Genomic DNA, 28,000 nt, shown 5'->3' with positions numbered 1-28,000 from the left:
GTAGTAATTAAATCCTGTAATAGAGTTAGTTTTTTTTTTTCAAAACAAGAATATAATTAATATTAAAAGAGTAACCCATTATAGTAACACCCAGTATATACTCCAGGCAAGGCCTTGTAGCCTATTTCTCAACTCAAACTAGAAACAACAACTAAATGCACTGTGTTTTCAAATTAAAATAATATATATTTTTTAAATTAAATATTGTTCTTTGTCTCAATAATACAAGAGTTAAAAATAAATGTCATATTTACCTGTGCCTGCCTAACAGGTAGACCTATAGGACATATACCGAAATTGAATAAAGTTATCAAACTGCACTGCATAAATTATAAATTAAATATAGACTAATCCTTATTATAGCAAAAAGTTTAGTCAACAGCAGTGAGTCATTTTCTCTGTTCTTTTTGTTCTTTGATTAACTTTACTGACAGAAAGCTTTATTGGCTGCTGTCTCTTTAAGACCAGCTGACGGAGACGCGGATCTCACACGCGCCTCATTCTCTCACAACTCTTCACGTTTATCATAAGACAGCTCTTATGTTATGAAGATACTCGACAAAACGGACATTTTGGCATAATTGTGTGTTTTACTGTAAGTTCAAGCACGAAAGATAACTGTATTTTGGCGTTCTGTCTGTGCGCGCGCGTCTTTCTGTGTGTGTGTGTGTGTGTGTGTGTGTGTGTCACAGTCACACTTTTGTCTTGTCGCACATGAATTGTTTAAAATCATTTGCATGAATAAGAGATCATATAATGTAATATACACTTCTTTTTAATTCTGATTGGATAATTATCAAGATCGAGGCCAAGCCTTGTGTAGGCTATAGGCCTACTATTTTTATGTAGCAGCGTAGGTGGCGCACAAAAAAAAAAAAAAAAAAAAACTCCGATCACGGAGGGCCCCTCTCTGCGCAAGGGCCCCTGGGCACGTGCCCAGATTGCCCATATGGTAGATCCGGCCCTGACTCCAGGTGCTTCACTGTCATCAGTCATATTCCATTTATGTTGTCATAAATAAAAATACATGGATTGGATGTAACATCACGTCCTGGCTTGAATGGTTAGAAATGTTTTTTTTAAAGATCCATCCAGGTTATAGTGGACATCGTGCATCAAAAACATTTAGTATTAATATCTGTTGCATGTGAATAAAGGTTTCTGACAAAACCACCGCTTCTCCTCAAACCACAACATTTATGTTGTATCCCATGCAAGTCTTTGGAATTGCAAAGTAAGAGTTTTGTTTGCCTTAAACCAACATACTCAAACTGTAATGTTACAAAAAGAGCTTTAACAATATCATTTCTATTAAAAAACATTACCAAGTCTGAAATCTTATAGTCCCCATGTGTTTAATAAAATGATAGCTATGATCTTTTTTTAATAATTCGATTTTTTGCACAACTGATGCGTTCTGGGAGATTATGCAATTATTTAAAAAATAGCCCAATTTGACAGAAATGATAAAACTAACCTCTCTCTCTTTTTTTTTTTACATGAAAAAAATAATAAAAAATCTAGTTACAGTTTTAAATATAGCATCAAAGAAAAACACTTTCAGTTGAGACATCATTAGAAAACAAAAGGCTGCTTTTATTTGAAACCCATTTTCATACTTCATCTTTCAATCTAAAAATACACTGATCATGCATTTTACAGAAAATAATTCAATAAAGACACCCATACAAAAATGAATGATAACGACACATTTAGATATTCCATTTATTCAAATAGCGCTCTCTTCATAATCATGATTCATACGTCATACTTAATTTAAAACGGTACAAAATTTAGCACATTAATCACTGAGGGCTGTGTAAGGGTTGACTAAAACAAACCAGAATTAATAGTAGCAGACAGCATCTGCAGTATCTACAATTACCTATTTACAATGCTTTACTTCGAGATCAGCTCTCAGGCTACGAGATTCCTTTGGTCATGCGTGAAAATCAGCTTCACCAAATACTAGCGTTTTTAGTGTACCTAAGGTGAACCCACCAGAACCCTGATGTACCATATTGACAGGAACAGAAGAAAAGTACTGTTATTAATAGGGTAACTGAAATCTCAACAGGCCAACCTGGATGTAGAGCTTCACAAAGCAATCTTTCTGACATCACATCTGTTCACACAAGAGGAAAAGTTGCTTGTAGTCAAAGCTCAAGAATCTGTAGTGAAGTTGGTTTAATAGCCATAAAAGTGCGACTGAAAAAAAGAGAGACTCAAGATAAAAGCAAAATGCCGCTCCTTCTGGTGACTGTGCAGACATGGAATGAAATGAAACTGCACAACTAAAGATGGCAAATTATGAAGCTTTCAAATGATCGGATGGGACATGAGAAATTAAAACCAGAATTGTTTCTGCTGTTCCCAGCCATTATTCACGCAGGCACTGGTATGTGTTTCACATTGGTACAAAATATTGGTTTCGTACGTTTGTCAAATTCAGTTTCTTCTTCCACACCACACACACGCATACCTTGTCCAAGAACAGCTTCAGTCAAGCCAGAGGTTCCTTCAATTACATTTAGGCTCGGTACAAGTCTGTGGCACGTTCAGCAGGTTTCACAGAAGGTTGTGTTTATACAGCATTATTGATCATTGGTCTCTCGCTGTCACTGAGAAAACGTAGCAAGTCAGGAACGGCAGGGACGCACTCGATCTTGAGTTCACGTCAAGAGTCGGGTTCATCGGGTTGAGTGTCTGCCCGGTGAAAAGAGGCTGGTTCAGTCGAACTCCTCAGTGCTGGGTTTATCTGACCACCGTCACAGGCCTGAGGACTGAGCCGAGTAATAGGGGCTGTTAACCTGGAAGAGCAGAGAGGATATTCCTGAGCACAGTCGATAAAAGATAAACAGTAGTAAAGGTAACGTTTGGTCAAGGACTGGCTGAGGCACTGATGCGGTCCAAAAAGCCAGAAGGCAAATCGGAAAGAGGTTTCTTATTACCACAGCATAAGCTCAAGACACACCTACATCCTAGAGAGGCTGTTGGCACAAATATTATATTTAAATCTAGCTGCACTATCAAACCCAAGAGGTTGTTTTACCATAGAAATACAAATATCCAGTAGGCAAATGGTTATGCAAGTATTTGGTAAGGGTTGTGGATATTCTGGAGAAGAATGTATATATGGATTCCAATAGCCAAAAGAGCACATGGAATCACAGGAAAGTGATGTGCTGGGAATTAATAATTCTACTGTATGACTCACAGCACAGAAGATGATTCACAACCTGAAGCTGTGAGGTCAATCTAGCAGAAGTGCTTTAGGCCTTCAGGTCAAATGAATGCAAAATGAGATTCTGCAAGGGGCACAGGAAATTAATAATAATAAATAAAAAAAAAATGTAAAAAGCACAGTTGTGTGATTTTAGCTCAAATGAGGAGGAAGTTGGAGCGTTTGTGTTTTCTCCAGCTCCAGAATCGCTCAGCGCAGGGTTTCTCTCGCTTTTGAAATCTGAATACTTTTGACAATTCACACAGATAAAATTAAGCAACTTAATGTTTCACATTATACTTTTTTAGGTAATTAAATCAGATTTTTTTTTATTTATTCAAATTCACACACAAGAAAAATCTTACCTCATTTTAATTTGACAAATTGAACATATTCTATGACAAAGAGCCTCAAAGAAATTAAAAAGAAATTAAAGTTATATCATATGCAAAAATTATATTCACGTGCTTTATGTACCAATTTAAGTTGAAATTGCAGCTCCAAAGAGTTTATTTGCCAACATTCTGACCAGTCAGATCTTCATTTTCACGTGCCTTAAGAAGATCTGACTGGTCGAAACGTTGCGCCTTTTAAACTCTTTGGAGCTGCAATTTCAGTGTGTGGACTGGATTTTCTTTCTTCATCTATTAAATAATATTAACAGACAAACTTTTTGATTTTCACAATGTATTAGTAAATGATGAAATTTAAAGGTATGGTTTGGAGTCATTTCAACCTAGGGTCCTTTGCACCATGACCTCGAGTCAAACACCCCCCCAGAGGCTTTTTTTCCCTTGGTCGAACATTATTGAAGTTAGAGCTTATTTAGAGATATCAGCCGAATGGCTTAGTGCAGGCGCTAATGGATCCAAGGTTGTATCTCGTAAATTACCCCACTAATAATGCCCGGAATGGTACCAAACTTCTACAGTAGTACAAATAGGTTCTGGACTCGTAAAACGAGGCATTGGAAAGTTTGTAAGTACATCAGGAGTTTATTTAAATAACACTTGCCTGATGGCTTATGGTTGTTTGGGTCGAGGTCATGGTGCAAAGGACCCTAGGTTGAAATTACTCCGAACCATCCCTTTAACATGAACAATATTAACAAGGAAAAATATTTCTAAAGAATTTATTGATCTTAGTTCATGTTAACTAGTTAACAAATGGAAACTTACTGTTAAGTGTTACCAAACTATGTTATTGCTGTTGTCTGATTATAATCAATATACAATCATGCTATCCATAAAAATTATTTCATGCAATTACAAGACTTTTTGCAATTTGATTATGTAATCATGATTACACAGCCCGCTACTACCCAACACAGTAAAGAGGTGAGAGTCCAAAATAAAAACCCTTCAGGAGCCTTTCAATGCTTTATGGAAAGCTGACTGGGTTATTTGAGGTGATTGTGGCTGGACTTTCCATGGCACTGCATCTATTCATATGGGCAGTGAGAGAAAGCCGAGTGAAATTGGCATTAAAAGCTTACTCATTCTGCCATTTCCCCTCCTGCCCATTTACTTCCTGGGTAATCAAAGAATGACAGGAAACACTTAAGCAAGCTAGTCCAGGAGTGAATCCAAGGCTAAGGCATGGAGACTAAAAACACACGCTATACTGGCATAAAATAAGACGCATTAAGAGAAAATGAGTTTATCCATTCTAATGACCCACATATTCATTCATAAAATGGCCATGAATATTCCCTAAAGAAAATAACCACTAGAAAGTCTCCAAAGTCACAGTTTCCAGAAATAAGAAAAACCCCAGCTCCGAGTGAGTCTACAATTAAAACTGCATTTCAGAGGAAAGCTTTAAAGCCTTCAGTTTCTTTCAACAGAAACATTATGTGGAATATTCCCTATTGGGTTACATATCTGTGTTTGAGGATACAGATGATTTCTGTGGAAGATCTAAACTTTGAATTGACATTTACAAACACAGGATGAAAACAAAAACCCGACATACTTATTAAAGCCACCCCATCGAGTCATCGAGATACTAAACATACTAAATGTGCATACTAAAGCACAAATGTCTTTCTGACATGCAAATCAAATACACACACAGCCTGCAGGAAAACATTTTTTCCTAATCAAGTCTGTGCGCCTGCACTCTTGCTCAGCGAACGGATAAATACAGTGCGACACGCACCTGGCATGAGAAAGACCATCCATTTAACGCATTAGTGGCATGATCGATTCTTCACAGCTGCCTCACCTTTGTGTCTTCCTTCTCGCTTTCATTTACTTTTAATCCACTGCCCTTTAAACCCAGGAACAAAACAAACGGACAAAAAAAACAACATCTAAAATATAGAATGGAAAACTCTTATATGACCATACAGTGATATATAATTTCGTTTTTCAGATGGCATTTCTACTCTTAGGGTCACAGAGTTTTAAATGAGATATCTGTGTGGTAAAATCAAATATAAAATAAAATTGTGTGCAGAACTGCAAAACTAAGAGCTAAGGAATGACTTGATGAAAAATCAACTAAATAATCCAGTCCAGTCCAGATGGATCGAATCAATGCATGCAAATATTTTTATTACATTAGTGTGAGCAATTTGCTTGGATTCAACTGAGGTAACAAAGGTAATGCAAAATTTAAACCTGACCACAATGTTTTCCACGTCGAGGGAAAAACATGCTAAGTGAGTGACACGTAATAATAGTAATGAGATTTTGCAATGCCAGATGACTACTGACATAATTTGTCTTCTCAATATTCCAGAGTTAACTAACAGATTTTTTGTTTCCACGTTTCCTTAAATATGCAACCCGATCCAACATAAGACGTTGAAGAGTAATCTTAAGAAATGAAATGTGATGTGTTCCTTTGAGTCGGAGCGAGCGGCAGCAAAGCACGCAGACGGCTGAGTTTCTCATGGCTGAGGCCTCTTTCAGTCTGAAGGGAAAGACTTTCCTCCACCCATACTTAGGGACTTATTTTAGCATCTCCTTTCCACAAGCCAAACACAATCCATTTCAAAACAAAAAGGACCTCATTAAGGCCTTAAAAAAAGTAAATATTTTTATATAGCAGCTTGAGCAAAAATAAAACTGTGCTAAAGGCTGCATTTAAAGAACATGTCATACAGGGAAACTTGCGTCTAAAATGATTGTTGTTGCACAAGTTGTGCATTTCAATTACATTTAGCACTGAGAAAATCTTTTACATGTTTAAGCTGAATAATTTTCCTAAAGATGACTTTGGACTGACTTTTATTAGCTCACTGTATTTAGTAGTAGTGGATATTGTATTTGATTTGTATATAGTCTGTGGAAAAGCATTCAAGAAAGAACTTCATTGTACTAGCACATAGGGCTATTACTTGAAATGCAAAAACAGACAGTACAAACACAGAAATGAAGAAGCCTTCATGAGGTAATACACGTTTTCTCAAATAGAAACACATGATCCCTGGATGACTGTTGATGTGAGATTGTGGGTAGAATTTGTATTACAGAGAAGAGCCGGTTCTCTGCAAAAGTTGCCAGAAACTTAAACAATTAAAAACGCCATTTTATGAAAAGTTGAACTATCTTAAAGGAATAGGTGACCCTAAATAATAAAAATAATTTATCCAGGATTATACTAGTCCCTCTTCAACAAGCAATGGGCACTGGAAATTTCACTCCATTTCATGAATACATAATTCAGACTGGTTTCATGAACCAGATTAAACGATACTTTAAAAGATATGGTTGGTTGGTAAGTGTTTTAGCGCCATGCCAGCTTCCTTGGCTATTTTTCCAGACTCTGGCACGAGGAACGTAGTGGTTGTGTGCGATTCTAGAATGTCCTATTTGGCTTAGTGTATGTATGCTGAAAATAAATAAAAAAACAAAGTTTTTTGTGTTCTAAGGGTTTTCATGTTTTTTTTTATGATTTCAATTTAAAATCGACAGTCACAATGCAGACTGCGCACAGATACGAAGTGTTTAGATTTGAACACGTTTACAATAAATTTATAATTTTAGGGCTTCGGGTAATTTTGACCCGGCTGCAAGGGAAGGATTTGTTACAGTTATGGGAGGAGAGGACGAGGTTTAAAAGTTCTGGACCCGGTTGCATGATACCTCTTAAGTAGTCTGACTAAAATCCCTGAGGCAAGGGATTTCTTTAATAGCGTTGCAACAAACGCCTTATCCGTCACCCTTACCCAAGTGTTTATACCAAGTATTTCGAATTTCTGGCAAAATGCGGCAATGGAGAAGGGGTTGATATAGTTACGAAACCTCCCACAATAAACAGAACTTGGACCACTGACTTTAAAACCAGTTTAACATTTACGAAACTATACTAAAATATTTGAGTACTGGAGATTATTAAAGGTGGTCTGACAGACGACACAGCTGTCCAAAAATTTTAGCACATTATTTCTACGAGTGTACGCACACCGGCGGCTTCCAGCTACGACATGCTCAAAATCCTGCCATGCCACTCACATTCTTTCTATTAAATTACATATTTGTCCAACTCGTTATTATTGCACTTTTGGATAAACACCACTTTATATTTCACTGATTTTGCCACCTTGAATTTAAGCACAAAGGTTCAGAATAACTTTCGTCCAGTGTTCGGTGTCCTAGCTGCAACGCGGCTCGGCGCCTAGTATTGTGTGCTAACCGGTTCTACAGAACTGGAAACAAGAAATCTAAAACAAACTGGACCATGAACAAAAAGCTATTCTTTTAGAAGACGGGGGAAAAACACCCAAGCCTGCCGCGGATCTGTCAGTTTAGTTTGCAATAATTATTTGATCCCCTGCTGATTTTGTAAGTTCGCCCACTTACAAAGAAATGAAGGGTCTATAATTTTTATGGTAGGTTTATTTTAACGGACAGAGACAGAATATCAACCAAAAAAATCCAGAAAAACATTCTATAAAGGTTGTAAACTGATTAGCATTTGATCGAGTGAAATAAGTATTTGATCCCCTACCAACCAGCAAGATTTCTGCCTCCCACAGACTGGTTATGTGCCCATGTGGAACACAGATTAGTCCTGTCACTTTAAGAAAGTGCTCCTAATGTCAGCTCGTTATGTGTATAAAATTAACCTGTCCACAGAATCAGTATCTTCCACTTTCTCCACCAAGTACTAAATGATGTTTCGCTTGGGGATCAAATACTGATTTCACTCACTGAAATGCAAATCAATTTCTAACCTTTATATAATGTGTTTTTTTCTGGATTTTTTGGCTGATATTATGTCTCTATCCATTAAAATAAACCTACCTTAAAAATTATAGACCCTTCATTTCTTTGTAAGTGGGTGAACTTACAAAATCAGCAGGGGATCAAATAATTATTTCCCCCACTGTAGGTACCATGGAAGTGGCTCGGCTTTTATCGGTGTTCATCACCATAGTAACTTAAAGTCCACGGGGTAACCTGCTCCGGGCCAGGTTATGTTATGGGTAAGAGATCTCAAACTGAAATTGGACAAATTAGCTGTGAGCAAAGTTACACATCTCTGATGCAATAAAGTCACTCCCCCAGCTACTCTTGCTGTGAATTAAAGGTCACTACATAGTTAAAGATTTTTAGCTTTTAGCAATGATTATTTATTATAATTATTTTATTCATATAATTATTATACCCCTTATCCATTACACATGAACAATTTTATTTGAATAATTATTATCAAACATTTAGTTTAAATGAACAAAATGATATACAGATAATATGTAATACAAATAAGATTTGGAATCGGTAGATAAATCTTTAAAAATGACTACATGTCCGAGTCTCTGCATACCTAACCTAGGCTGTATATTATCAACTATGTAAACTAACTTTACAACTGCACTGATATAGCAAGATCTTTTTTTCTTGCTGTGTAAATTCATTTATGTACGTCATATTCTTCAATCTCTTAATCTTCGGCAGAAGAGAGAAAATAATTTTGCAGATTCTCTTGCAAAGAAGTGTATTGCAGTTTCTCTGTTTCAAGGCACGTGATTAGCTGTTCGCTACTGATGTCACACTTTTCATGTGCATGCGCTCCATGAACTCAGTATCAAAGCTTGAGTTGACAGAGCAAGCTGATGACTTTTTGAAAAGCTGTTTCATATCTATACATGACATCTACTCTCTCTGGATCAGTGGCAGCGTTAACACAGATTTGAATGTTCCGCTGTGATCAAAATGGCTTAGGTTTAAGGTTTAATAGAGCCAAATCATTTAGGATTAGGATCGCGTAGGTGTTTGAACCGAGATAACACTCTTTTAACGATTAATCATGCAGATCTAGTGCTGAGTGATCATTTGTTAGAGATTCAAAAACAGTAAGACGTAATTCTGTTATTATTAGACTTGACTGACTTTTAGCCAACGCCTTCTGGGGATACCGATAAAAATAACTGATCTAATTACAATACCATGTATATACAACTGTTACCCTAGTATGGGACGCTTAAGGGTTAATCACTCTTGCCCAAGGAGTAGACCTTAGCACTACGGGTGGAAGGAGCGTGCCACTGTTCGTTTCATAAGCTACCAACATGCAGATGGGTCTCAAACATAATTAAATTTCAGTCTGTTCCTCACACAAAGCTATTATATAGCTTCAGAAGACTTGGAACATAAACGCAGTTTAACATTGTTGTGAATAAATGTTGACAGAATTGAATACAGATTAAATAGAGATAGTAAAGGTCAGATAGATTCTGTACACAACTTTTTTTCTAAGTGTAACTGTTCATCCTCAATGGACAATTGCAGTGTGGTAAAGGTTTTTGAGGATCAGACTGAGGTGTGTGTGAAAGAACTGAATACTCACCCGTGTGTCATACTCCATGACAAAAGGAGGGATGTCAATCTGCTCAGGAAGGATGCAGGTGAAGAGCTGCTGCAGGTTCTCTATGTGATGGACTTTCTCTTTAAGACCTGATACACTAAAAGTCGTGAAGAACCACGTAGAGACCTGATGGGAATCACAAAATAAAAGCCTTAGATGGACAGAGATGGAACTAAAGGGTACAAAATAGGACACTTTTTTCCCCCTTATTCTTTTGTAACAAATGGGCAATTAAAAGTGTTGCTTAACCTGCAAAAAAGGTTAATTGTCAGTCTCAGGAGGTCAAACTTATATGAACATTTATATATATAAATATATATAGTGTGTATAGAGAAAGTTTTGCTCACCAAGGCTGTAATAAAAAAATAAAAATAAAAATTGTAAAATAAATAAATTACCATGTTAAATTCTTTAATTTCTGTATTCTTTGATTCACTGATGAATAGAAAGTTCAAAAGGACAGCATTTATTTGAAATGCAAATCTTTTGTAACAAATATAATTTATAATAATTTATTCACCTCATACATTTTTCCTCAAATGTAACTCTACAGGAAAATGACACCATTTTAAAATGGACAGTTACAAAATCAGTGAAGTTGTGCAAAAAATGACGTTTAATTGCTAAGTGCAAAATCTGCAGCTCCTAAAGCTGTTGCTGTAGTCTGTGTTTTCAGCATTTACTCCAATGACTCATCCATAAGGCTTGAACACATTTCACACCTGGGATTGTTTCAAGGCTTGAGCATTCTCTGACTGAAATGGATGCATTTTAAATTAAACAATTATTTGACACTTAATTGCCGAGGTTCCTCTACATTTGGAGTGCACAAAGCATAATTGTTGAATAATTTCACAAATGAAAGCAAAGCCTGGCAGAATCAACGTGCATCATAAGCACTTCAATTACCTGAATAGGTTCTGTGGAACACTATGGAACACTTAGTGCAGACACATCATGAATCTCAATGTGGTCTCAAAAACGCTTTTCAACAGATTCAGTTACACACAGGCGCATACACAGTCTTTCTTAGTCAATGCAAAACATGTGGAGTTGACCGCCGTGAATCAGACCATAGGCCCGTACAAGCTTGGAAAGAAAAGCTCAAAATGAGATGAACATCTAGTGCTGTCTTTAAGTTGATGAATTGATTACAATTACCTTGGAGCGGAACGTCGGGTGAACGAAGTAGAAAGCCCTTAGGTTTTTCTTAAACCTGAAAACACAAAGGAAAACCTGGTTTTAGAAACATTATCAACACATCCAATCAATTACTTTTTACTACACAAATAGTGAATTCCTCTGGCGCACTGGGCTTTGAAAGGATTATTGCCTTAACAAAAACAATAAACCCATTAGAAAGAGAGCTAAAGTGCATTTTTTAGGAAGGAGCAAAAGTTGGTGAATCAAGTCCAGCGGGGCAGCCACGTCCAAGCCGCACGCCGTTGTCCAAAACACACAGATGAATAGAGATATGGACAGCCAAAATCGGAGGGGTGTTCGGAAAGCGCGAGGGACGTGTCTGTCAACCTTTCCCCTTTCCCACGATGGACATGGCCCACCCAGTCCAAAACCCATGATGAGCAGGGGGTCACAGGGAGTGATAGCATCACCGACTAGTTCAGCTATAAATATGGCCGTGATTGCGTACAGAACCTCATCACTCTTACTCATGAATTATGACTGTAAAACACTTTCTTAGACCAATATCTTGTAAATATAAATAATACAATGATGCACTGCTCTGCTTTACTGATACCTCATTATAAATGACAAGTCAAACTGGCCTGGCTCTCAGAGTTATGAGTCACGCTGATCTCCACCATGTACGGAAAGTGTGAGGGACTGGAGTTGGAGAGCACTTCTGCTTTTTATTTCAAGACTGTGGTTTCCTCTGCCTGCATGCTGAGAGTGTCCCCCCAAATAAATGACGAATGCCTGACCTACCAATCACCTCCCACAGTTTTGACTTTCAACAAAGACTCAAACTCCTCTGCTAAGCCAGGAAAACCGCAATCATGAGGTCTGTTCGACTAAAAGAACAATCGCCATTCCGTGGTGCTACATCCATGCTCATTCGATGGGTGAGAGGAGAACATTGAGACTCAGTATGTTAACTCAGTATTCTAACCTTGATAACCAGAATCCCCCTCAAAATTTCCCAAAGTGCTCTGAGCAAAAGGAATATTATTTCACTTTCCTTAGTGAAACCAATCAACATTTGAGCACCCAATTAGAGTGATAATTCAGAGAAACAGCAGAGAAAACATGACTCAGCGTTGTGTGGATAACTTCTTTCCAAGCTGGTAATAACCAACAAAAGGGTTGAGCGTCTGTGATTAAATCTTCATGACATTCATCGAACAGGAAGCCTAAGATATAGACATTCCCTTATGATTACCACAACATATGTGGTGTTTTGGGGTATGAGACGACAGTACTGTCTGGCATAAAAGATGCTCATAAAAACAAAGTCACCAAGCCAGTATTCATATGAAACTGAGATTAGCTTTTCCATGGGAGTCTGTGAGTTATGGTTTGAAAGAATACCTCAGCCAAAAACTGGGTCAAGTCATCTCAAAAACTTTTTAAGTTCGTAGAGAGCAGGAAACGTGGGTGGTTTGTAGTATCTCAAATGGAACAGAAATAACTCTTACTTGGCATCCACAATGTCATAGAGCTTCTTGAGAAAGTCCGTGTCCAGGTGGTTGTGTTCACCGGTGAGTGTGTGGAAATACACCATCACATACTCCTTCACTGTGATATGGTCCATCACGTGGATGAAATACAGCAAAGCCTAACACAAACACACACGTTAACACCCTATGTAAATGACACCCTAAAAGACTTCCATTGTCTTTACATAGTTATAAATATTAGGCTATGACCTAACCCTAATCCACACCCTAATCTTAACCACAACAGAAATCTTTCTGCATTTTTCTTTTTCAAATTATATTCTATTTTTAACACTGTTTTAACAAATGAGTAAATCCTCAGGAGGTGGTTTTCTTAGATTTAGCTAATTTCTGGCTTTTTGTCAGATTTAGGTCACTTTGGTCTGCAAAATATGGTTATGTATGTAGTGTCCATAGTATAAACAGAGCATATCAATGCAGAGAAACTGCCACAATATAATTTGGAATGCTAAATGTAAAAAACGGTTACAATAATTATGTCAGATTTAGCAACAAAAATTCCATGTTCACAAAATTTACTTTAAGTAATAGTTCACTCGAAAATGCAGTCAACATTAACTCAACTACATGTCATTTCAATTTCTCATTTTGTGTTCCACAGAAAAAGAAAAAAAGAATCATACAGGTCTGATATAAGTGTGAGTAAAAAAAAAAAAAAAACAGGATTTAAAAAATATATTTTTGAACTAATCCTTTAAATAAACATTTTAAAATGTGCAGTCTAATTTTTCACATCTGCATTTATAGTGTAGTAAATATTTAATTAGACAATCTTAAAGTAAACCGGGAAAAAATAAGTCTTAAATTAAAATCAAAATATGATAATTTTCTCTTTTACCTTCTCCATATCAATAAGTGTAACTGGAATATTCCTGCCGACAATAACCATGACCGTTCTACCACACATATCAATACCTGAAAATGAGAAAAGTGCATCATGATTCATGACAGAGCTATATTATAAAAGGATGTTTCCTCACAGCCATTGTAAAATGTGTCTGAGTCCCTAACCCTAAATGAGCCTCAAAGGCTGGGCAGATGGTCAGGAGGGACACAGCTTCCTAGTTTGTTCCCTCTGCTGACAGCATTCTCATATGCAGCATATCTGAAGAAATGCGTTAGACATTTCAGCCTCACCCTGTTTAACGAACTCATCCTGCAGAACTGAAAGAGTTATGTATATATTGAAATCAATGTTTTGCATTTTATTATGAGAAAAATCAGGATGTGCATAGCCAGATGTTTTATTACAGTCCATCCTCGCATGACACAGTGAACATGCATGTTTAGGTGTACAGCTGGAGAAAGTCTGCCCCCCTTTGGGCAAGTAAGTCAGTGTGATTTAGATATTCAGTTATATAAAAAGTATTGCTCTGCAGTTTAAAAGAAGAAATTTAAGATTGAATTTAGCAAGACAAACAGAATGCGTACAGTCTGTGGTAAACTTCACAATTAGTTTTGAACTCAGAAAGTCAGCTTTGACACTATCTGAGGTAAGCAACAAATATAGATGACGATGAATATTTATCAACACAGAAACCGTTACTTTGGTGGTTATTTTTTATCCTGAAATTGTGAAACGAGAGAAATGGATTACAGAACCCCTGATGTTGAGCTCAATGAGGCAGAACAAAGGTTTCCTGCCCAGAGTGCAAACACAGATGGAGAGAACACAAAGTCCACGTGCATTAAGATATACAGAGATACAGCAACACAAAGAGAACATGTGACCAAACAAAGACCATATACTACTACAATAACACCGACATACATGAACTAGGCCTGTGAAACGATTAAATATTTTAATCAAATTAATTGATATGCCATTTAAAGCTGCAGTCTGTAACTTTTTTGGGTTAAAAATGATCCAAAATAAATTGAGCAAGTACATAACCAGCCAGTGTTTGAAACTATCTGCTTGCCTTAGATCGATTCAAAACGGTAAGCTTGTAATAATGTTTTTAATTCCAGTGGTACTGGTGGATTTCCGCGGGAAATTCGAGTATGTCTGTGCGATTTTTCTTCTAACAATGGACCTCATTGGTTACCATCGTTTTTAAGTCCAAATCAATGCAGTTTCAAAAATCTTTGAAGTGTTTTAACGGGCTGTACGCGATCACAGATGAAGAAGAGGTTGTTATCTAGCGAAACGATGGGTCATTTAAAAAAAATTTTTCCTTCAATAGTTTGGATTGAGCTGATCAACAAATGGACAGGGAACTACGTCATCACGTTGAAAGGTCACGCCGGCGCCGGCAGAAGTACTGAAAGAAGTACTTTCAGAAGCAGAAGCTCTGCCACTGTTTACAATGCGACCGTACGTAGGAGGATAGTTCAAATAGTATTGTTTGCTATTATATATATAGTAATAGTATTCAGTGAATATGAATATGAATAGTATATGAATAACATTCTGATGAATATGAATAGTAGTTCAAATAGTATTGCCGGCGCCGGCGTGACCTTTCAACGTGATGACGTAACGTAGTTCCCTGTCCGTTTGTTGATCAGCTCAATCCGAACTATTGAAGGTAAAAAGTCTATAAATTATATATATATATATATATGTTTCGCTAGATAACAACCTCTTCTTCAGCTGTGATCACATACAGCCTGTTTAAACACTTCAAAGACTTTTGAAACTGCATTGATTTGGACTTAAAAACGATGGTAACCAATGAAGTCCATTGTTAGAGGAAAAATCAAGAAATGTTTTCCTCAAAAAACATAATTTCTCTCCCACTGAGGAAAGAAAGACATGGATATCTTGGATGGCATTGGGGTGAGTAAATTATTAGGAAATTTTCATTTTGGGGTGAACTAATCCATTAATTTTAAGAAACTCAAAAATGCACCTTTTAAAACCTTGCATGAATTACAAAATAATAAAAAACATGCTTTGCTTTTGAGAAAATTCCTTATTTTGAAATGTACGTATGCGTCAGAGGGCATAATTAAATTAGTTGATTTATCAATGTTATTTATTCATTTAATTGAATGTACTTAAAGGGATAGTTCACTTTGAAATTAAATTTTGGTATGTTTTAGCTTACCTCAAGGGCATCCAAGATGTAGGACGTGGTTGTGTACAAGAGGTAAAAACGATATAAATACTGTTCGTTTTCTCACACAAACCGCTCGTTTCGTGTCTTAGGCCATCAATGTGTACTTACGATGGGGAATTGTTTAATTTGGACTTCTCTGTGCATGCTCTTTGAGGTGGTGACCATAGACCTGCATTATATGACTGACAGACAAGAACGGTTTGACCTAAAAATATAAAAATTGAAACTACTGTGGAAACAAAGACACCTACATCTTGGATGCCCTTGAGGTAAGCTAAAACATACCAAAATTCAATTTCAATGTGAACTATCCCTTTAAGTTATTGTGTTAAATTGACAGCTTTACAATTAAAACACACATTATTAAAACACAAGACACTCAAAGAGAGAAAGACTGACCGGTCTGATATAGTGCCTTTAATGCTGCTATGTCTGAGAGGTCCTCTGCACGAGCTCTGCAAAGCCAGCGGTTATAGCTGTAAAGACACCCAAAACTAAGACGTCACATCTAGGTAAATTTGCAGTGATGTACAAATAACAAACATACGAGTATATAGTTCTCTAATATAAATATGTCTAATGAAACATAAATGCTTCCTTAGTTTGTATATATAGCTAAAAATGGCTGACAGTTTTTAGGATGCTGTTGGTTCTGCCAAGCTTTCAGTGTCTCAAACATTTGCCATGATAACCAAAGTTTCACCGTGGGTAGTACAGCAAAACTGTGGTGACTCATTAAAAAAGTAATTAAACATGATGACAGGAAGGCTTTTAAAAGCTTCTTACTAGGGGTGGGTAGTATGACCAATCACATTTTGAATAATTTTATATCAGGTTTTTTTGCATAAAAAAAAAAAAGTATCTTAAATGTTTAACAAGTCATACTGCCCACCCCTACTTCAGTAAAGTACTGTTAATAACTACAGTATTTTCATAGAACCTAATATGGTCAATATTTGTAAGGGGTTTCGTTAAATATGTTGTTGTAAAAGGCAACATTATTATGACACAACAAGACATCTTACTTCCTTTGGTGCTGTTTCTGCTGAGCTGCTTCTGAAATTTGGCCCTGAAGGATGAGTTTACGCTGCTTATCCACATCCCCTTCCATACGAGCAAATGCATGACTTCCTACCAGCCCCAGGTCGGATTCTAGTGAATCATCCCCGGAGTCATCTGCAGAAATTAGATTAATATCAGTATTATGAACTTATGTATTTATGCACAACACAAAGTTCTGGATATTAAAAGAAAAGCAAAACCAATGCGCCATAAAAGTGTGCTGAAGCACAAATGCATTTGCTGTGATAAACACACACACACAAAAAGTCTCACACACTTGGAATGAACATTACCAGGTTCAATGAGCACTACAATGTGGTACATTGCACCAGAATGGCCTCCCACCCTCAATTACAGCTGGGAAAGCCAGGGGTGTGTGTGATGCACAGCCAGACGAAACATTAAAAAAAAAATCCTCATCTGTTATTCTTGTTTACATGTGTATGCCAAATCTCCAATGCGGGCCAACCTTAGACATATCTGAACAGACTTGAAAAGAAAGTCCAGTCTGAACAACAAACTAAACTTTTATTTCCTCAGCTCAACCACATGGTCACATGTCAGTCTTTATTTCTTTAGCCAGAAATGAAAGAAATATCTTTGACAGAATCGTAAAGACACTAACAGGTAAATAAGAGGGTCACAGCCAAACAGTAAGCTGCTAGCAAACCTACAGTGAGACATTATCAGGACTTATTAGACACAGATGTCTCCTGAAGATTATCTTTGGCCAGAATAATTACAGTATGTTGAAGGAAAGAATAAGATTTTGTTTTTGTAATGCAGCATATGGTCCTTTTATCATCTGCCTCACTGAACCAGAGAGCACCAATGCTGGCTTCTAGCTGAAATTTATTTGGATTTCAGGAGCATGTCACCGCAATGTGACATTAAACTTTGTGACAGTCAATGATCTAATCAAAAAAGTAAACAATTAAATAGAAATATATCCATAGCACAGCAAATGAAGGAAAGGAAGATAAACGTTTTTTATTTATTTTATTTTTTTAAGAAAATTGGACTATTGTGTAAACACCATGGTAAATGAAAAAAGCAATGAATATCATGGCATTACCATCTGAATCCATCACTGCTCCGTGGTATACAGCACAGCTTTTTGCGAGGGTAATAAGAACATGAATAACAGAAAGCATAAAGACAGAAAAAATTAAATGGGCATTAAGGGAACTGGGCAGAAAAAGAAAAACTGGAGAAGGCAGATTAGGGAAGTGTTTGGTGGTTTGAGGCATGCTTTGAGACCTCTACATGGCTTCATAGACTAATCCATAAGAGCTGGGCTGCATTAGTGAAGGCCAAGTCACCTGCTGTCTTTAATATTACTCTAAGAATGACAAGCAGACCTGCATCACAATGATGAAAGGGCATGTATGAGGACAAGAGTTTGAAGAGATCAGCCAGATCAGTGAAAGGGTGCGGCAAAGCTGGGTTACACACATTAAAAATGTGTCCTTTAATGTATTTCAGAAAGACTGTATAAGAACAAACACTTCTTATCCTCGTAAAAAAAAAAACCTTAGCAGAGTTTTGGCCCAACTCAAGATAGCAATAAGTAACAGGACATTTATAAAATAAATCATGATGTGACAAAGTTTAGTAGCATACTAGACTTTCTGTACTGAAAATAATCAGCCTTAGAAAGGGCCCAACACCGAACCTTGTGGTATTCCATTCCCAAGTATGTTGAGTAAGGGGCTTAATGATTGGGTCAGGTTCCTGATCACCATGTGGGATTTATTTTGCTATAATGACCAGCTAAGTAAGCATTATACCTCTTGTGTTATGTGTGAATAAGAGAATACGGAGTGATGCAAGAGACATTAAACCAACAGCTTTGTAGGTTGAGTGTCTGGGAAAACAGTTATCATTCAAAAAAAATTATACAGAAGATAAATGAATCAGGTTTTTAAAATAAAGTGTAAACACTGTGGACCTTTAAAAACATTGTTCTGTTTCTGTTGGTTTGAGCAACCCAACAAGCCTGAAACAGTGGCTCAACCAATGGTGCGAGTTTAGTGTTGGACTTAGCCAGGTCTAGCTGAGCAATAGCACTTTGAAACTTTTCATCAAGTTGGCACTTGTGATGGCACAGTGTCACAGTGGCACAGAAGGTACACAATTCACCCTAAACTTCATATTAACAAGGAAGCCTGGAAGCTGTTGTGCCACTTCAGTATGCAGAGGTAAGTTTGGTTAAGCGATCATGTTTGTTCAGATTAGAACTTGTTGTCATTCTGAGTAGCCCAAGCAAACATACAGTAGCGAGACTGATAAAGCAGAATATTAAATGAACTTAGAAAAAGCTAACAGACCTTGGGCTGCCTTTCCATGTCCTGGTTTAAAGCATTCTAAGACATGCAGGAAAGTGCAGTGTTTATTGACATGGGACCTGGCTTATGTGGCCTGTTTGAGTTGGATCAACAGCTCTAGTGAGACTTGATCACCTTGACACAGCTGCCTCACAGTCCACATGATATAGGCTTGAAATAATGGCAAGCCAACAAATATACATGTTTAATCTCCCACTAACAAATAAATATACACTTGTGTTCGGAGTGCTATGGCAAGCAAGCCAAACATACACTCATTCTCATATAGGCATGTTAACATTGGTGCCTATAGACGCACACACTTGACTGTAGCTGTATCCACACTGGGCCTGTCAGAAAGCAGAAGATTCTGCTATAGTCAGAGCACCTGTTGTGGGACAAAGAGGCTGTTCCATCTGATCTGAACTCATGAAACACCCACAACAGAACAAGATGAATAGCCAGGAAGGAAAAAATGTCTCATTCAACAGCTTTATCTGCTGCCTATAATCATTAATCTATCACACTATTGGGAGACAATTGTTTTTCCATGCTGTAAATTAAATAAATTACTGCAGAATATATTCTGTGCAATAGCTTAAAAAAAAAAAAAAAAAAAAAAAAATCCTTTACATTACACAGTGTTTCTGAGAAATGCATGTCATCCAGATGAATGTTCTCCAAACTTTTTTGGCAAAAATGTATTCCTACTGGTTGTTTGGTAATCTGAAGAAATATACACAACCATTTAAAAGTTTGGGTCAGTAAGATAATAATAATAATAAATAATAATAAATAAATACTTTTTATTAAGGATGCAATATAATACTGGAAGTGACAGTATTATAGAGACATTTCCATTACAGACATTTAGAGTAAAGAAATGTATAATATTACAAAATATTTCTAGTATTTCAAACAAATGCTGTTCTTTTAAACTTTACATTTAAAGAATACTGAAAACATTTAACACCGTTTCCACAAAAATATTACATGTTAATATTAAAGGTTTCAACATTGATAATAAGAAATATTTCTTGAGCTCCAAATCATCATATTAGAATTATTTCTGGAAGATCATGTTACACTGAAGACTCGAGTAAAGCCAGGATCACATAAATTCAACATAACAAATAATAATAATAATAAAAAAATATAGCTGCGAGCAGCGATTGCGGGCCCAAGCCGGTGGCACCGCCATCCCCGGTGCCTTTAGGTAACTAAAGGCACCGGGGATGGCGGTGCCACCGGCTTTGGCCCTCCATCGCTGCTCGCAGCTATATTTATATATATATATATATACACACACACACACACACACACACATATATATATATATATATATATATATATATATATTTATATATTTATAAGACAGAACATATTACTTGTATTACCTTATTCTGATTTTATGATACACTCAAAATATTCCACAACAAATCCTTTAAATTTAATGTAAAAATAAAAACGAAAGTAAGAAGTGTTGGTCTCACGTAACCCTCTCATTAGAATCAAAATGTTTCAATTTTTGCGATGTATTTGGATGCTAAACTATTCTTTATTATAGGCTTTGTACTTCACTCGTGTTCCAATATCGATGGAAAAAATCATCCTCTTCACACGCGCAAAAATGTGCTTGGAAACATCACAGTGGAGCTCTGCTTACTGTGAATGGTACAGATTGTACTACTGACTATTTAAACAGAGCAGTGTAATTCGTTTATGTTAGGTTGACTATTTTTATTATTATATTGTATTAGGGCTATAATGAATGTCAAGATTGCAATTCTGGAATGTGTGTGTGACGCGGTTGCGGTTGAACAGTGGACACAAAAACATAAATAAAATGTTTTAGTTAATTCCTACATCCATAGGAATACATTGAAAATGCTCGCTCTACTCCGCACCATTATCAATGTCTGTGCGGACGTCTGTATTTTACTAGTATATAGTATACTATAGTTAGCGATTTAAAAGCCCTCAGCGGTGTCACATGTCGATTAACCGGTGGGAAAATTTTATCACAGTCACATCCCTAATATATTTATATATAAATACAATAGGCCTACCTGAAAGAGAATTTTACTTGCCCGACCAAAGTATAGCCTGATTAGAACGTCAATAACAAAAAAATAACTTGGGAATCACTAAAACGAGAGATTATTCTAATTTCATTACATTCATTTTAAGTTGCAATCAGCAGTTAATAATAAATGTATTACTGATCAATGGTAACAAGGTTGCACTGCTGCTTCTCCAGGAGAATTGTAAACAAATGAGCGCAGCACACAAAAAAGCAACCCAGTTAACAACATACTGACTATAAAAATTACAAATATGGAGTTTTTATATATTTTATAACATATGATAGAGTTAAGCAACCTCACTTGACGAGTAGGCAACTATTTCCTGAATACAATCACGATTGAAACTGTGACATTGATTTCATACAACAGGTTAATAAACAGTTACAATTAAGTCACTTACATTTTAGATGCAATATTGACTGTTTTTGTTCTGTTTCAGCAGCAAAAATAGTTAAACAAAGATCACAGCAACTTGTTTTCTCATTACTGAATGATTCAGCATTTTGAAACGAATCGCTTGACTCAAAGATTCAATGGTCAATCCATAAACATCTGTCTCAATCATGAATGACTCAGTCATTGGAATGAATCGTTTGAACGAATGAATCAATGACTCGCTCATTAAGATGGTCGCCTGGCGACACCTAATGGCGGTTTAGTGTTATGTTTAAAAGTATCATTCTTTCCAACGTGCACCATTATCAATGTCCGTGCGGACGTCCGTTTTTTTACTTTCACTTTTATATTAGCGATTTAAAAGCACCCGCTCGTGTCACACGTCGCTTAACCGATGGGAAAATATCCTCACAGTCATATACCTAATAAATTTATATTTAAATACAATAGGCCTACCTAGTAAAACGTTTTATATACTATTTTGATATCCTTTTGGACACAAGAGGGCAGTATAGCCCTATGTTTGCTTTTTTGTTGAAACAAATAGCACTAAATAGCCTGTTTTTAACTTTTTCATACTTTTTGAATTGCAAAAACAGAATAAAATAGGTTTAGTTCTAATATTTGTATAATTTTATATAAAAATAAATGGTGTATAATTAAATTTTAAGAATATATGAGATGTTTTCTGATTCCTTTTTTGACATTATTTTAATCCCTCGCCATGTCAAAACCGTTTGAAATATTTAATATCCGTTCACAATTTAGCATCTTTAATGTATTTTCATCGTGTTAAAAAAGTTTGGTGTGAATAAAAAAAAACACTTAGCAGGAGTGGGTAAAAAGCAGAGGCTGAATTTGCAAATAAATCCACATTCAAACCAAAATATCTGACTTCCTATTGGTCGAAGCTAATAACTGTATATTAGAAAGTTGTCCGGCTCGATGAGACCAATGTACGTACTGATTTTTAAAACTGTGGGTAAAACTAACCCCCCCACTTTTGTCAAAAGCATTTTGAAAGTGACACACTTCCTGCTGCCAGTTGGTGGCGCTATAACTTTGACTCACAATAGTTACATCCATCTGATCGGCCTCTTACCACGAACACACTGGTGAAGTTTCATCAAGATCCGTTAATGTATGCAGAAGTTATACCACTTCGTGTTTCTCTTTTCTCGCCATAAATTCGTTTCCTCGCCACGGCCAAACCGTTCGAGATATCAAAAATCCGTCCGCAATTTAGAATCCTCAATGTCTTGACTTCATGCACACCGAGTTTGGTGGGGATTGGATGAATTCTCTAGGAGGAGTACTTCGCATTCCACAGCAAGCGTTCTCCAAACAACCCATAATTGCCAACTTCCTGTTGGGCTGGCGTAAAACTTAGAGCACGAAAGTTGTTCAGCCCGATGTGATCTATATGTGTACCGAGTTTCATATCATTACATGCAAGTGTGTTTGATTTATGGACAAGTGTTCGGATCCCATTCCAGGGGGCGCTGTTGAGCCCCCCTGCCACACCCGGGTACCAGCTTCAGCCCAGCCCTGATGGCCGAGGGTTCTGACCTGTGTGCAAAGTTTCAAGAGTTTTCGAGCACGTTAAAGGCCCCAAAAGCCCCTGAAACCTTGAAAAACAGGAATTTTAAACAAATCTCACTCAAAAGACAAATCCCCCCACCCCTCACACACACAGAGACGCAGAGGCAGAGAGAGAGAGGGAGAGAATTCTACAAAAAATCACATTCAAACCAAAATATCTCACTTTCTGTTGGTCACAGCTTATGACTATAAATTAGAAAGTTGTCCGGCTTGATGAGAACAATATACATAACGATTTTTGTGACTCTACTTAAAACTAAGCCCCCATTTTTGACTAAAGGTGGCGCTACTGAGCCCCTCACCACGCCCGTTTCTGAAACTTTGCACATGTCTACCGGCTAATAAATGTGATGTGTCTGTCGAGTTTCATCCAATTTCAAGTATGTTAAGAGTCTCAAAAGCATCTGAAAAGAATATTAAAGTTTGATGCGTTGCCACGGCAACAGTATTTAAGATATCAATAAACCTTTCACAGGTCTACATCTGCCGTGTGTCTACATTATACACATAAAGTTTGAAGCAAATCGGGTAAAAATAAGAGGGTGATTTCAAAGCATTTTGAAAGTGACACACTTCCTGCTGCCAGTTGGTGGCGCTATAACTTTGACTCACAATAGTCACATCCATGTGATCGGCCTCTTACAACGAACACACTGCGGAAGTTTCATCAAGATCAGTTAATGTATGCAGAAGTTATAACACACTTCCTGTTTATCTTTTCTCGCTATAAATTCGTTTCATCGCCACGGCCAAACCGTTTGAGATATCAAAAATCCGTCCGCAATTTAGCATCCTCAATATCTTGACTTCATGCTGACCGAGTTTGGTGTGGATCGGATCAATTCCCTAGGAGGAGTACATTAAATTCCACAGCATGCGTTTTTCAAACAACCCATAATAGCTGACTTCCTGTTGGGCAGAGCTAATAACTTAGAGCGCGAAAGTTGTTCGGCCCGATGAGATCTATATGTGTACCGAGTTTCATACTAATACGTTCTTGTATGTGTCCAAGATTTAAGATTGTGTTCTAGGGGGCGCTGTTGAGCCCCCCTGCCACGCCCGGGTACCAGCTTCAGCCCGGCCCTAATGGCCGCGGGTTCTGACCTGCGTGCAAAGTTTCATGAGTTTTTGAGCACGTTAAAGGCCCCAAAAGCCCCCAAACCCTTGAAGAACAATAATAATAATAATAATAATCCTAACGAAAACAATAGGGCCTTCGCCCCTTCAGGGCTTGGGCCCTAAAAAATCAAAAGAATTAAAATATACAATCTACTGTACTTTACTGCAAAAATGTGTTTTTTTTTTTATTCAGCCGAGATGAGCCTTGGCTTAATCGATCTTTTATTGGTCACGTCTTCACGTGATCTGAATTCGAAGGTCAAAGTTCACCAAACTTTGTAATTGGCATACGAATGAATGGAAGTCAATGGAATGGAAAGTGTAGTGTGACCACCTCTTAATGGCTGCTGAAAATTCAGATTTTCCATCAGAGGAATAAATTACATTTTAAAATATGTTAAAACAGAAAGGGTTAGTTCACCCAAAAATGAAAATTCTGTCAGTAATTACTCACTGGCTCACTCCTCCATAGACTTCTAGGTGACCGAAACTTGCTGGCCCAGAAAATGTATTAAAGAGATCGTTAATATAGTCCAAGTGACTACAGTGGCTCAATCTTAAGTATATCAAGCGACGAGAATACTTTTTGTGCACAAAAACAAACAAAAATAACGACTTTATTCCACTATTCATTTCCTTCTCTCTGGGCCTCGAGTTAGTTCAAGTAGTGTTTTTGCGCAGCGCGTCTGTGTTGTACGTCACACGCATCATACACATGACCAGCGTCGGCCAATAGTGAGCCTACGTGGTGACGTGTAACACAGACGAGCTGCGCAAAAACACTACGTGAACTAACTCGAGGCCCAGAGAGAAGGAAATGAATAGTGGAATAAAGTCGTTATTTTTGTTGTTTTTTGCGCACAAAATGTATTCTCGTCGCTTGATATACTTAAGATTGAGCCACTGTAGTCACTTGGACTATATTAACGATCTCTTTAATAACTTTTCTGGGCCAGCAAGTTTCGGTCACCTAGAAGTCTATGGAGGAGTGAGACATGGCTCAGATTTCATCAAAAATATCTTCATTTGTGTTCCGAAGATGAACGAAGGTCTTACGGGGTTGGAACAACATGAGGGTGAGTAATTACTGACAGAATTTTCATATTTGGGTGAACTAACCCTTTAAATTGTAAACTAACAATATTACTTTTACTTTACTTTTGATCAAATGAATACAGCCTTGGTGAGCAGAAGAGACTTCGAACAATTATTTGAGCTCACCCTCTAGATTTCCAGGCTTTTCAGCAATGCGGATCTGTCTCTCTAGGACCACGGGCTCCCCCTCAGAATTGCCAATGTCGGCAGGGAGGAGAGGCAGAACGATTCTCTCCTCTTTCTTTGAGCGTGGGTAATACAACGGCATTAACTTCCTGTACACTGGCTGGAAAACATAATCAATTACAAACACATCCAGAGTCAATCAATCATACATGCACATACTAAACAAGCAGGAACTTTTTTTTTTTTCATTTAGCAGCTGTTGAAAAGGGACATGAAACTCTACTGCATTATGCTGTAGTTCACACTCAGCTTACAGCAGTTTCACCCACAAACACAACATAAGTTGGTCTTGAAATAAAAATTTCATAATAATATGAGAGAGCACAGTTGAGAATTAAAGGATGGAGTCTGTTGCGTAACAGTGAAAATGAAACGGCACACACCTCCTCAACATCCGAAACAGCAAACACCACTGTCTCAATGTTTTCACCATGGTTCTCTAGAAATCTACGAACAGTCCCTGGAAAAATAATGTTGGGAAAACACATTTTGATAAGATCGTTGTGAATTTCTTTAGGAAGGACTCACATGTGATGTACTTACTTTATATAATACAAGACAAGTAAAAGTAAATTACTTAAAGCTATATGTGTGGCGTCCTCCAGTGGATATGCCCTTTTGACTGTGCTGACCACACACAAACCCACAGACACCATGGCATGTTCCCTGCGACAGAAACACAATCAACATACACAAAAATATGTTCTATTGACTTCAATTATACATGGTTTACATCAGTCAGTTAGATGGTAAAAAAAAAGAAAAGGTTTTCCATATAGCAGCAGACCGCAGTGTCTTTGATGACATGTAGTTTGGATAATCAAGCATTACTATCATCAACACCTTCTGTTAAACTTGACACACACATTCACTCCCAAACAATAGATGAATGGCTTTTATCTTTAGCTAAGGCTTGGTGAGGTCAAAATCCCCAAATCTTACGTACTCAGAGCTGGAATCTAAATCTTAGATAACTTCCTTTCCTTCCACAAGCACAGAAGGTGTATTCTTTTAATCATCAGGTATTGAACATTAAAGTAATTTTCATAAACGCCTTATTGCCATGGGAACTGCTACACCACTCAAGATGAGCTTATCCTAAAATGACTGTATTTGAACTGTTTTAGTGTTTATCTTAGAGAGTGACTGACAGAAAACTAAACATACTTACTTATTATAATCAAGTCAGAATATCCAGTCTGTGTGAGCAGACTGACATTTGACTCAAAAAAGCCATTGTGTTGCAATGATCCAGCTTACTTGGCAAACTGCATGACGTTTCTGTAACAGCTGTATAGAGAACTCTCTGCAGCTGTCCGGTACTTGGCTTTATATTTGGGTCCAACTGTGTGAACGATAAAGCGTGCAGCCAAGTTGAAACCCTCTGTCATTTTTGCCTCACCGGTCCGACATCCTAGACAAATATTAGCACAGCCATATCATTTACACTCAAACAAAATTATTAGATAAGATCTGTCCCAAAACTGTTTAACAAACAGCACTTAGTATTAAAAGTTTAAGATCATAGTTAGATCAAATTTAGATGCATGACATGTAACAGTTCTTCATCTGCTAGACAGGTAGCGCCCTCTACCTTTCAGTTTGAGTAGTTCATCCCGTAGTTCAGGTCCGGCATATCTGTGGATACTGTCTGATACAGGGTTCTTGTCCGTTAGGGTCTCATTGCTGGTATTGACGATTGCAGTGCAGTTTAAAAATGCCACATCTCCATTACTGTAAAATGAGGGAATGATATAAGCCAATATATCACATACAGAAGAACATCCAGAAAATCATTTAAGGTGAGAAAAATCTATGAGTACAAATATAGCGCATATATATATATATATATATATAGTTTTGTTATATAAATAGAGTCACTGAAATAGAGCTGAAATTAAATGAAAAATGTAGAGACTTTGAAATAAAATAAAAAAATCTATTTAAGGCCCGGTTTCACAAACAGAGCTTACATTAAGCTGGGATAAGTCATTAGTTTAATTAGGACATTCAAGTAGCTTTTATAAATGTGCCTTAGGAAAAAAAAAACCTTTCCTGGTGTGCATCTTGAGACAAAACAATGGTACTGAGATATTTTAAGATATGTCAGAGCATGTTGCTTTCAAATAAAACAGCTCAAACATGCATTTTAGTCTGGGACTAGACTTAAGCCTTATCTGTGAAACCGGGGAAAGAAATTAGAAAGTAGAAATGTTACCCTGGAAACTAACTGAAACAAGTTAATGTTTAAGTACTAAAGTTATTTAAAAAAAAACTGAACAATTAAAAATGACAAATTATCATAAAATTACTAATACTT

The 28,000-nt window shown here is 37.0% G+C and overlaps 1 protein-coding gene across 1 annotated transcript in view; it reads right to left on the bottom strand.

The window, feature by feature from the left end:
* Nucleotides 1-1,575: 1,575 nt before the first annotated feature.
* Nucleotides 1,576-28,000, bottom strand: part of gdap2 (ganglioside induced differentiation associated protein 2) — a 29,329-nt gene continuing 2,904 nt past the window's right edge. Inside the window, exons 3-14 of the mRNA XM_084420546.1 lie at nt 27,275-27,414; nt 26,941-27,094; nt 26,258-26,346; nt 26,064-26,140; nt 25,621-25,780; nt 16,832-16,982; nt 16,206-16,282; nt 13,580-13,656; nt 12,700-12,839; nt 11,204-11,258; nt 10,025-10,168; nt 1,576-2,810 (exon numbers count right to left, since the gene is read on the bottom strand). Coding sequence (XP_084276672.1) covers nt 2,769-2,810; nt 10,025-10,168; nt 11,204-11,258; nt 12,700-12,839; nt 13,580-13,656; nt 16,206-16,282; nt 16,832-16,982; nt 25,621-25,780; nt 26,064-26,140; nt 26,258-26,346; nt 26,941-27,094; nt 27,275-27,414 — 1,306 coding nt within the window. The 3' untranslated portion in view covers nt 1,576-2,768. The remainder of the gene's footprint in view (nt 2,811-10,024; nt 10,169-11,203; nt 11,259-12,699; nt 12,840-13,579; nt 13,657-16,205; nt 16,283-16,831; nt 16,983-25,620; nt 25,781-26,063; nt 26,141-26,257; nt 26,347-26,940; nt 27,095-27,274; nt 27,415-28,000) is intronic.

Source organism: Rutilus rutilus (genome assembly GCF_951802725.1).
Source record: "Rutilus rutilus genome assembly, chromosome: 10".
In the NCBI taxonomy this organism is placed as follows: domain Eukaryota; kingdom Metazoa; phylum Chordata; class Actinopteri; order Cypriniformes; family Leuciscidae; genus Rutilus; species Rutilus rutilus.
Note: the sequence above shows the minus strand (reverse complement) of the source record. Positions and strands in the feature narration are given on the sequence as shown.